Raw genomic sequence first — 12614 nt, forward strand, 5'->3', positions numbered from 1 at the left:
TTTCCCAAACAATTGCATGATTTCAACAGAAAATAACCTTGATTTAAGTTAGAAAGTTCTGTTTGTTCCTCTTAGTGTTCCATTTAAAGCTATGTGCTATATCCTGTCTAGTGGAAATACAAATCCAGACTATTACTGTATGATGTTTAAACATATATATGTGTCCACACAGTGGGTGCATGTGTGTAGATGTATGTGCCATAACAGACCCCAGATGTGTGGTGTGATACCTGGCACCACAGCTACCACGGGTCAGCTCCAGGCAGCTCTCGTCAAGGTGTAATACCGTTACTCTTTGTTTTATGCCGACTGTTAATTTTTTAATGGTGTTACATTATTTTTTTAAAATCACACATATTAGAAGTGCTAGCACGCTGAATCATAATGATGTGTTTGATCTGTAATAGCTTTGAAGTTAAACTGTACATTGATCAGCTGGAAAGAATGCATACCCATTTTCTTAAACACATCCTTTAGAGGTCACAAGAGCTGGCAGATTTTCAGTAATTTCCATGCTTCATTAAAACTGAGAATTTTTTTTTAAAAGCAATATGAGGAACTAAGAAGAGACTGTCCTGTTTTACTAGAACTGAAGTTGCAATCTTCAACATAAAATTTATCACATTATTCCTACACTATCAACTTTTGCAGAAAAATATGAATAGCAGCTTCAGCTTGAACAGGTGAACATCCATCAAAACCATAGTACAAAAAACCAGAATGATATATTTGAAGCCCCTTTCAGCTATACCAGCTACACAGGACTTTGTATTGGTCATTCTCACTGCTTTACCTTCTGCTCCTAATCTTTTTTTTTTTTTTTCTCCTCTTTAAGATGCACATTGAAGCTGCTAGGATGCTTTCTTTTACTGAAGAGGAATTAATGAAAGCTCTTGACTGGGGAAATTATTAACTCCCACAGCTTCTGTTTGGAATACACAGCAGCTGGTACATTACTTTGGCACTGTATATGAACACTTTTTAATAGTTATTAACTGTACATGCCAGTGAATTGATTTTGTTTATTGTGCTTATGCTTAAATTGTTTAACTTCTATAAGCCTGACCGCCTGTGTTGAAATACCAAATTCCTACTGAAATTTCAGGCCAAACTGTCCATTCTGTAATGAGCAGAAAAGCACAGATTGTGTAAGGAATATCCCAACAAGTGGACTTTGTTATTGGTTTGCTCTATTTTAGCATTTAAAACTAGACCTTATCTAAGGTAATATTCAGTCCAAAGAAGTCAGGGTTTAGTAAGATAGAGACTAATGGCTGGCAAAACCATACCTGGGACTCACCCCTCACTATCCAGAGAGACTCCATAATCTGATACAGTTGTATTGTGTAAAATTAGTACTTTAGTCAAGGTGAATATATTAAATTGTTCCCCGGCCATCAGCAGCTGCTTTGGGATACAGTCAGGAGTGATGGCTCCCTATTCACAGGTGCTCTACAAGCATTACATCCTTTAAGATTTCACCATGTCATCATTATAATCAAGAACTAGATAAAAGTTGGAGCACAGATGAGCTGAGCATATCATCTGTACGTTAATGAACAGGAGCAATAAAAGCCTGTGCTGCTTGCATGAACCTCTGTCAAACCTCAGCTATTTCAATGGCTTCCTCCCTCAGAGTAACTGAATAGGAACATGGCACATAAAACATAAGTTTATGCACTGAAAGAAAGGTATAAATGGTGATTCTGACCTCAAAATGGAGAAATGTCTCACCTTAGATCTTACCAGCAAAGTAACATGAACTAACAGTGAAACAAGTACCTCAGACCTACCCCTCTGAGATGAGACAAACTGCATTTAAATTCATATTTTAATAGTGTGATGCCTGTGCAGATAAATCTTTACATTAGTACCAAAAATAGTGCTTGAAGACAATTTTATATTCCATAGTGAAATATGCATATGAATTCACACTAGCTTAGGTTTCTGCAGAGTTGCTGGAGAAGACATTTTTAACATTGCTATGTCACTGAGAATAACTGAGAACTCCATACGGTTTATTGATGAAAAAGGCAATTACAACGTACACTTAAATAAAACTAACTGCTCATCAATTTAGAACTCCAGTTTTAAAATGGAGACTTTTAATGATATTAAAACGGAGTTCCTCACTGTTAACAGCAAATGGAAATTTTCATTAGAAATCAGATGACACCTAGTGGAAAACCAGGAGATGAGATGCGGGAAATTTCAACTCTCTTCTGAAAATGCATAACCTCTTCTCTTCTGATAAGCCAATCTAAATTCCTCTCCAAGCATGTTAATGTCATGTTCGTCTTTGAGTATTCCCTGCAATAAGGGGAAAAAAAGCACACTGGAAGGTAAAACAAAGTAGAGATATTATTGCGGATCTCTGAAATTTTCTATGGAAGTGAATGTAATAGCTTATATCCATGGTAGCAGTGTTACCTTTGAAATAAACAGCCCTGAAAACCATTACAAAACTTCAATAAATGAGTTTCAAATTGGTGTGCTTGGTGCTAACCTAGAAGAGCTGCTTCGTTTGTTCTTCACACAAATTATGATGAGAACCCCATAAAGATTCCAACTCGAGCACTACACAAAGGACAACATTTATCTGCATTCTCTAATAAGAGTGATTGTAGGCAGCACAGCAGAGGTGCAGGTTTAGTAAAATCAAGGAACTGCATTGAAAAGAGGCACGGGCTGGGGTGGGGCTCTACCTCCACCTTTAGTTGTGCTGAAATGAGCACCAGAGAGCTGATATAATAAGGATACCCACTGACTTCAGAAATATACATGGTTCTGCAATTTCACCTTAAACTATCCATAATTTACAGGACAAACATTTAAAGCATTTGAAATACAATTCACTTACTCGAGGAAGATAACCCAATAATTTAGACGCATGCTCTTTCAAGAGTTTCTGTCTCTCCTCTTCAACAATTGCACGGATGGTTTCTTGTCTTCTCTCATCTAACTTTCTTTCTTCGAGTTCGCGCTCCTACAACAAACACACAAGTTTCTGTAACTGTTTGGTTTCAGCTCTGTTTCTACCAATATCCATCACAGTGTAAAGGGAAAATTTTTTTAGTGGAGTAAATTTTGAAGTTGTACTTATTAACTCCTGGTCACAGAAAATCTGTTTGAAAGAAGTATATGTAAAAAACCACAAAGCACAGTTTAAACAGTACCTATTTGGTGACTAGAAGAAAAATCTCAGACCAAACAGAAGCCTGTACGGCAAGACATGGGGCTAGTCTGCTATGTAACTGTTTGGTCTCATACTAGAAGTCCTTATAAAAGTAGTTAACTGATAAATTCTGGTTCCTTCTTGCCTGTCAGACAAGATAGTCTGTTCTGCTCTACTGTTCTAAACCAGGAAAAGGAGAAATGGGCATGTATTCTCATGCTGATGACTTCCACTTCACATTACACATGTGACCGATACCCTATAAACAGGTCTGAAAACTGAAGTATAAGATTCCGTGACTTGTTTTCAGTTTATACCTTTTCTTCCTCAGACTATAATTCACAAGACTTAGTCTAAAATCAGGGCTGGGACTTCCCCTTCTCACACATCCTGTCAGCACTGCTGATCGGGGACGCTGAACTGGACAACAGTTGTGTCACTGATCTCATGGCTCCTGAATCACAGAATTGTTTAGGTCGGAAAAGACCTTTAAGGTCGTCAAGTCCAACCATGAGTACTTCAGTCCCTGAAGAGGCATGTGCAGAGCACATCAGGTATTACAGGGGTCTAGGGATGTTGCTGACTCTAACCTCTTGAGCTACAAAATGTTAGCTCTAAAAAGACTTCTTTGTCAGCAAACCAAAACAAATGCCTGCTGCTGCCCTGCACATTTCTCTGCAATTCCCCTGACACCTCCTCCCCCCAGTAACAACAGCCTTGTCACTGAGGATAGCAGAAGCATTCTCATATTGAAACATTTCTGCTCAAAGCAAAGGCCAATGTGGAAACTCTTACTTTATCTGCAATAAACTGTTTGCGACGATCTTCAATAATTTTTTCCACAGCCCTTTTGTGTTCAAGCTCTTTCATTCTCCGTTTCTGAGCATTCATCTGTTCAATGCGTTCATCCTCTGCAAACTTGGCCAACATCTGTTGCCTGAAGGCTTCTTCCTCTTCTTGCATAGCTTGTTGCACTATCTTCTTTAAAGCAAATTGCTCTTCATATGTTTGCCTTAACTCTAGGCGTTGCCTTATTCTCTTTTCAATTTCTGCCTATAAAGGAAATTTAATAAAATGCTGTATTACTGAACATACTGTGGAAAATTTTGATCATCATCAGCCAATCTACTCGATTTGTCCTGGAATAAATTTACTGTAGCTGTTACCTTCTAGCATAAATAACTAGAGCAAACACCCCATATCTGTCAGTGCTCTCCAGTATTAACCAGTTTGGCAAATGTCTCAAAAGTCTCAAAATCAAGTCCAAAACAAAAGGAGATTATTTTTTTCCACTAGCATGAAGCGAATCAACAAGACAGTTGGCCTGAAGAACAGGCCTCTAAAAATAACAGTGTCACATATCTCAGCCTGTGTTACATTTTGGTTGTCACCCATAGCAAGGTAGGACAGAGTGTGCACAGGCTTATAGGAAAAAGCAAATGGACATGCAAAAAGCAAGCAGTTAATTAACCTTCTTAGCTTAAACCTGAACTTGAAAGTTACTGGCATTCTCCTTCATGAGATAAATAAATGTATAAAGGAGACCACAAGGGTATTCAAAATCTTCAGTTATCTTCCTGGTTGAAATTAAAACATAAATACGTTAGGAACAGCGAAGGAAATTCAAATGACAGAATTTTCCCTCCAAAAACTAAGTTAATATACAAACTGCTTCTCTGAGTAAGAACATTTAGGAAATAGTGTTGAAAATGGACATTTTGTGCCAGAACAGAATTGAAAACAATTCAAATTCATTTAATACACCTAAAACCATGTCAAAATTAAGCTTTTCATTTTGAGACAGCTCACAGACCAAAATGGGCTCAAGGAGTCCCTCAAAAACATCCCAAAGTCAGAAATAACACCGCAGACTTAGCAAATCCAAAGTGTGGTGGAAACGTAGCCCAGCCCAGCCCATGAACAACCCTGCCAGCACTGTTAGAGGAGAAGTTGCACAAAGGCGAGTTAAATGGCCTCTGAAGAGCATCCTCAGAGCAGAAGAAACTCCATGTGGGATATACTCTCGCTAAATGTTCTTCAAGCATCACGACTCCAGGGATAATGTCCGAAGACTGAAGGAGCAGTGCTCTGGCACAAAGACATCAGAAGAAGTGAAGGGACATAGGATGACTGTGTAAAATACTGCCCCCTGCATCCACTTCACTGCTTATTTTCTAGATCAGCAATTCAAAATGATTTCATTTTCTCTTTAAATTTTCGTATCTGGTCTGTTTAAATTAGATCAGTCTACCCACAGCTACAACTGTCCCATAAATTACATGTTTTCCTGTGTATACACTACTATTTTTATTTTATAAAAGTTTCATCTAGACTAGCTCCACTAACCTGAATGTTCTGCAGGAATAATGGCAAAGTTACAATACTCCTCTCCATTTGGATTTTCCCTTAAGAGTTGATGCACAGTTACACACAACATACATACGACACATAAAAAGCTGGTATCTGACAAGTACCGAAATATCTGTAAATGTATCTGCAGAAGCCCAGGGAAAGTGAAATATTCCCCCCAATACATCGGTACCACTACATCTACTTGCCAGCACTTACCATCTCCTTCTTCCTTTCTGCCTCCGCTTGTTCTTCCAGATACAGCTCTTGGCGGATTTGTTCCAGTTCCTCACGCTTCTGTTGTTCTCTTTTCAGATTCTGGGCCATCTATGACAGGAAGGAAAGATTTCTAAACAAAAGACAAGAATGTACAATAATTTTTTCAACAAGTTCAATTTTTGATACCATGTTTTGAAGTCTTTGTTTTTTCTCCTCAGTGTCTCGAGCTTTAGCCATCTGATCTTCTTCTCTCTGGCGCTGAATGCTGGCAAACTCCATAATTTTCCTATTTTCTTCTTCCATCTCTTCCTGTTTCCTTCTCCTCCAGATAGCTTTTTCTTTTTTAAATTCTTCAATGTACATCTGAGTTGCTCTCATTTTATCTAACTTCAGTTGTTTTTCCCTGTAGAAGATAGAAAAAAATATTTAAGGAGTTATTTAACATACTGCAGAATAACACTAAACAGACCATGTGCTTATCATTAACAATGTATTCCAGAGACTAAGATTTAAATGACTCTCCTTACCCATTCAGCTGGAAACTAGATATCTAAATTGAAAATACTTATTAATGAATTACCCCAAAAAGAGAATCTCATGGATCACACCTGTCTTCAGGAAGACAGACTGTACACATAGGTACTCACTACTACTGCATTTTATACACGCTCCATCAGAACAGAAAGAAGGAAGCCCAATAGCCTAAATAACCAGAATCTCCTAAACTTTTCATTTATTTATTTATACACACTGAACTCTTTTCCCCCACCCCACTACCACCCTGTCCTCAGAAACCTCCTTTTCTATCCCTGTCCCAAAGACAGGCGTGCAGCACATCTTGTGAAGAGGTTGGAACATGAGGTGAGGCAGAAATCAGTGACACAGTCATTTCCAGCATGATGAGCCAAATGGAAGCACTCCCTGAAATAAGCTGGATTTTGTATTTGGGGAACAAGGACACAAGACTGACTGGAATGACAGGAACATTCTGATGTTTGAACAGCAAAATCCATGTAAGTCAGTCTCTTGTTAGTAAAATGTGACCAAGGAAAACTAAAATGGGCCTTAGTCTATGAAATAAATGTATGCAAATTATTTTTCTATACAAAATTGCATGAGTGCTTTTAAATTAATAAATAATAAAAATTGAAAGTAACTAACATTTGGTCTTCTTCATAGATCTTTCTTACAATTTCATCAATCATGAGTTTCTCTCTTAGAAACTCTTCATAAGCATCCTGCTTCTTCCTCTCTTGTTCCTCAAGTTGTTTCTCCAGTTCTTGCTGATACATTATTTTCTCCTTGTTTCGCCTCAGTTCTGCAAAACTTTCTTCTTTTATTATCCTTTCATACTCTTCCTTCATCTTTTGGGCTATTTCACCCTCATGTTTCTATACAGGGAAAAGCAATACAAGATTCCTTTTTACTCCCACTAATACAACTTGTCATTAAAAAATACACAGTATAAAAAGGAAGTATACTGCATTACAAAAATGGAATGTTTTCGACCTCCATCTATAAATATATTTATAACATTAACAGCTTAATTCGGTAAGCAGAGCCCTTGAAGAGAACCCTCAGTATCTAAACAACTTGAGGAGAATTAACAATACTTAAAGGAAGCTACTTATTGAACAAAGTAGTGCATTCAGCATGAGTGAAACTAGCTTGCATTGGCTTAACGACTGCAGTGGTGTTGAACTATGGAGAACATCCTCAATAAACATGTTATCTTTAGAGCAATTTGCATAAACTATATTTTGTATAAAACATTAACATCATCAGAATCATCTGCTTAATCACCAATATTACTCTGTATCTAAAAGTTCACAGTTCTTCCTGAACTTACTCAGATATGTGTTAAATAGCAGTAACAACACCTGCAACAATCTGCTTCTGAGGTAAGGATTCACCACAGTAAGCACCTGCTGTACAAAGTGTATCATAGTTTTAACTTGGATAAATACTACAAAACCCGTAAAACTATATCCATTCATGCAGCTTAATTCACTACTAATTTGATTGCAATGGCAAAGTAAACTTTCTTCTTAAAGCTGGTTATTGCCAGCTAATTAGTCCATAATACAAAACATATTTCAATAAACACTGAATGCCTAGATCTAACAATGTTTTAGATAAAAAGGTGTCAGCTTCAAAGGAAAAACTTCCAGCACAATCCATACAAAGAGTTACAGCACTTAGGCGCTGGGATACACTCTGAAGCCAATTACCATTTTCTCACACTGTATAGCTTCTTTTTCAGCGATCTGTGCAGCTCGCTCTTTATTCATATAAGCGGATTTTAGCTTTTTTTCTAATTCTCGAAGTTCAAGACTGTAGGGGGAAGAAAAACAAAAAATTATCCTACTAGTAAGTACCTATGGGAAAAAAATTGAAATTTCTCTAACTTTTTAAACAAAATTGAAGAAAAAATTACTTTTCAGAGAGAATCCCAATTTTAGATGAAAAACATGGCTCTAATAAAAGAGCAAAAAAATCAAAACTTTAAAACACGAGTTATGTATACTTGTACATGTTATCAATAGTTTTGCATACTTTACATCTAACTGTATAAATACACATATGCATATATAAACATGTATACTTTTATCTATAAGCAGATATTCAAAAGTTTTGTGGATCAGAAAGTTTTCCTCTTATTGACAAGATTTGCTTAAAATTAGCTTTTTATTATAGCTTGATCTTAAATTAACTTTCCCCTCCAAGTCAGATGAATTTCTGCTTCTCCCACAACCTTCCCAAACTCTGTCTTACCTCTGCTTGACTTGGGTCCCCTCAGGCCGCCTGGCGTCACACCTCCCTCCCCTCGGCTGTCTGCTCACCTCCAACACTTGTGATACCGTTCACGGGCACCCGGAGCAACCCCTCTGATCACAGCCTTCTCCTAAGCACTTCTCCAAATCTACCTTTTGCTGTGTTTTTTCCAGTTACTATCTTTTCTGCTGCACAAATTCAAAGAGTTAAAGCCTATTCTAAAACATAAGTTATGTACCTGACTCGAGCATACTAAAACTCCCTCTCCATTGCTTGAAAACATCTCATGCTACAGTCCTGCTACAGTTCAGGCTATACTTTGTTTCAGTCCAAAATGTGTTCAAGAAAAATAACGAGCAGGAGGTACACAACTGACTGAATACTTCTATAAATACACTTTTCAGAGTCGGTACTGATTTACAGTAACAGCTAGGTAAGTCAAGTAGCGCGGTATTTGAAGTACTACCTGTTCTCTCTTACTTGTTGCCTCATCTTTTCGTCTTTAAGTTTTTCGTGGTTCAACCTCGCCAGCTCAGCCGCCAGCCTTTCTTCTTGCTCCAGCTGCAGGTCTCTCCGTTTTTTGTTCTCTTCTGCCTAATCACAACAATTTCCGTGACGACTCCCCTCCACACACCCGCACACGTCCCCGGCAGCAGACACACCGCAAGACCACGGCGGCAGCACGCAGTGTTTAACGGAGAATGAATGCTCCGACAAGGCCAAGCCGGGTGGAGCTGCCCTTGCCCAGCCCCCCCGGCCCTCACCCGCCTCACGGCCTCCTCCATCCGCCGCTCGCGCTCCAGCGCGGCCCACAGTCTGGCGGCCCGCCTCCGCCCGCCGCGCTCCTCCGCCTCCGCCGCCAGCTCCACGCCCCGCCGCACGAACGCCTGCGGGCGACAAGAGGCAGGCGGTGGCGGTGCCGCCGGCCGGGCCCCAGCCGCTGCCCGCCCGCCCACTCACTCGCCCACTCACTCACCCGCCCACTCACTCACCCGCCCACCCGCCCACCCACCCACTCACTCACTCACTCACTCACTCACTCACTCACTCACTCACTCACTCACTCACTCACTCACTCACTCACTCACTCACTCACTCACTCACTCACTCACTCACTCACTCACTCACTCACTCACTCACTCACTCACTCACTCACTCACTCACTCACTCACTCACTCACTCACTCACTCACCATAGCGCCCGCCCGCAGCAACCACGCCGCGCTGCCATGGCAACGAGCGGGTCAGCCACGCGCAAACAGAGCGGAACGGCTTCAACTTCCGGAGGAGGTCCGCCGCGCTGATTGGTCGAGAGGGCGACCCGACCCACCCCCCCGCCCCCGCACGTGACCCGGGGCGGCCTGGCACGGCTGTGTTCTCCTTCCCGGCCGCGGTGGGCCTCGGGAGCGGCTGAGGGGAGCGGCGTCCTCCAGAAGAGAACAGTCTGGGGAGTAGCCGGGGCCGGGTTACTGGCACACACACACTCACTGCCGTTGCTCTGGAGAAGTAGGAAGAAGTAAAAGCTGAGCATAGGGAGTTGGGAGAAACAGAATTACAAAAATACCTTAAAAAAAAAAACCTCGAGCATTTTTTAAATTATTATTTCATGTTAGTGCACTTCACTCACTTATAACCACAAAACCTAGGTGGCAGCATTTAATTAAGAATTTCTCTGCTTCATAACTATTAGGATGGATCGTAAACAAGTGTGGGGGATACAGTCACGGGTAGAAATCAACAGCCAGAACATGAACCATGAACATCACCCGAATACATAATGGTATATTATTCTGGTAAGGTTGCTTAGTATATAATAGGCCTCACTTAAACCTGATAGACAAAAGGAAACCCCAGCCCTTTATTTTTCCAGAAAGACAGATCTTGGAGCACAAGTGTTCAGAGTCTCTCTGGCTTTGCTCCAAGAAGGAAATCAACATTGTGGCATCCAATTCCCCAAATTCTGCCCACCCGCTTTTACCACTTTTCTCACCTTTGTTTTCCTTTCTACCTAGTTATGTGAAACTAAAGACATCTAAGCTTATTTAAAGCAGGATTTAAAATTAATTCATGTCACCTATTTTAGAAAATTGATTAAAATGAATAAGGCTTAAGAACACCTCTCACAATGAGGTAAAATGTCTGGATGTTTCTATTGATTCTGTGCTAGATTTGCCTGTATTTATTTATGGGATGAGAACATTCATTATTTTAAATCAGTTTCCAATCTTTTACAGTATCTCCCAAATTAGTAGAATTATTTCTGAAGCTTTGGTTATTATTTGCCCTTCTAATGAGAATAATGTTTTCCCACAATGCTGGGGGTGGGGGAAGTAAACTATAGGAGACCATGTTTTTAACTGAAATAATACAAGCAGGGAGAGATGAGACAGAAAAAGATCATAAACTTTCCCTACTTCTTTCCAAGTGGTGTTACCACTACAGTGCTCTCAAAACCAAATTCAGTTTCTTCAACAGTAGGCAAGGAAACAATTAAGTATCAAAAAACCTATCACCCAATGATTCCAGGGTATTGACTTGGAAAGAAGGAAGCTTTTAACCACACTGCCACAGCACTGACCTTCAGTGCTCAACATTTAGAGGTGGCGGGGGAATAAAGGTGCAAAAGATTCTTTTGCTGTCATTTCTCCTCAGTAAACAGCTCTACACTTCACTGCAAATAAATGGAATTTTCTTTCTTACCAAAGAAAGTAATGAGAACACGTCCGCTCACCTCACTTCTGGAAATAACAGCAAATAACCCTCAGATGTAAAATTTCACCTTGGCTCACATGATGTCCTCAATTTGGAACAGCAACACTCTAAAATGAGAACATAAGTATACCTTGATTCAGTGTCCAGGACAGCAAGGCATTCAGATAGAAAAGTGGGAGTAAAAATGCTTGAAAAAAACCCACATATATGTGAGACCAACAAGACAGTTCACAAAGTTGTTTTTAAAATTAAGAAGTGGCTTGTATTTGCATGTAAACAGTATTTGTGAGCAGTGTATCTTTCATGGAAGGGACAGAACACAGCACTAATATGAAGTAAGATCCCAAAGGGAAAATATTTTTGAGGTTTCCAGTCCTCAGTGCCTCATTCTCTTTTATTTCCCATACATTTCAGATTTGCTGCAGTGTGTTTAAACTGCAAAGAAGAAAAAAACGCAGCCAGAGAATTCTTTTATCCTTGATACCTTATGGCAATTTGTGCTCAGAAACTCTTACCTTTAATGCCCTGATTGTTTTCCCTCACATAAATTAGGCCACAGGGACAGCTCAATAAACATATTGTGTGTGCAGATTTCCAAAGAAAGGCAAGTAACCTTTCAGCATGTACAGTCACCCTGTATAGAGAACAGGGAGAGGAAAATACTCCAGAAACTCCACAGAAACACCCAATATACTCTTGCCCTGTTCCTTTCGTTAAATTGAATGCTTAAAGATGGAAAACAATCATTTCCCCCAATTCAGATACAACTGCTCGTCTCCTCTTGAGAGCTCCCACATGAACTGCAGGCTCCCATCCTAAAGCTTGGTTTTCTTTTTTTTTGTTCCTTCCCATCTAGCCAGAACTTCCCCTTTTCCAGTCTGCGACTGTTGGCCTTCTCAGATTCCTGCTGTGCTTCTTGGCAAAGAGCCCGGCTCAGTCTTCTTGGTGTCCTCCCCACAGCAACCATGGGGGCTGCTGTTCGGTGACCTCGCACATGGTTTGCACCTCCCTGTTTGGGTTATCTGCAGCCTTGCAGGAGGTGCAGGCACGTGGGTAGCACACCTGCACCTGGGCAAGCATTTCTGTCCCATGCCCTCCTAGCACATCCTGTTCTCCTCGCCAAGGTCGTCTCAGTTGGATGATCCACCTAAGGGGGAAGCATCTGCTGCTGTTGCTCCTCCCAGCTGTGCTGTCACAGCAAGTCGCTGCTCCTTGTGGGGGCATCCCTGGTACATTCTTATGTGGGAAGAAATCAAGTGCTGTGTTGAAAACAGACCTACCGTTTCTTCATGACAAAAAGCAGACCTCCTCGATGGCACCAATTAATTTCTCTGTTAATGACCTAAGAACTTAACATTTGAAGAACAGAGTTCAGTCCAGACAGA

The 12614-nt window shown here is 40.4% G+C and overlaps 2 protein-coding genes across 5 annotated transcripts in view; one reads left to right on the plus strand and one right to left on the minus strand.

Moving 5' to 3' along the window:
• TEX9 (testis expressed 9) overlaps nt 1-6840 on the plus strand; it is a 30307-nt gene extending 23467 nt beyond the window's left edge. For 3 of the 4 annotated variants that reach the window (XM_042804046.1, XM_042804048.1, XM_042804047.1), the window contains one exon: nt 836-1892. In XM_042804046.1, coding sequence (XP_042659980.1) covers nt 836-913 — 78 coding nt within the window. In that variant the 3' untranslated portion in view covers nt 914-1892. Of the gene's footprint in view, nt 1-835; nt 1893-6563 lie in introns of those variants that run through there. The other variant, XM_042804045.1, reaches the window with a different exon arrangement.
• Nucleotides 1998-12196, minus strand: MNS1 (meiosis specific nuclear structural 1). The gene is made up of 10 exons (XM_042804299.1): nt 11995-12196; nt 9283-9473; nt 8985-9112; nt 7975-8077; nt 6905-7134; nt 5930-6146; nt 5744-5851; nt 3971-4228; nt 2861-2986; nt 1998-2310 (listed from the first exon to the last, which is right to left on the minus strand). Exons 1-10 carry the CDS (start codon nt 12194-12196, stop codon nt 2212-2214), a joined length of 1662 nt encoding a protein of 553 aa, XP_042660233.1. The 3' UTR covers nt 1998-2211.
• Nucleotides 12197-12614: the final 418 nt, after the last annotated feature.

This window comes from Tyto alba, unplaced genomic scaffold, assembly GCF_018691265.1.
Source record: "Tyto alba isolate M040663 unplaced genomic scaffold, T.alba_DEE_v4.0 Super-Scaffold_41, whole genome shotgun sequence".
Lineage (NCBI taxonomy): Eukaryota > Metazoa > Chordata > Aves > Strigiformes > Tytonidae > Tyto > Tyto alba.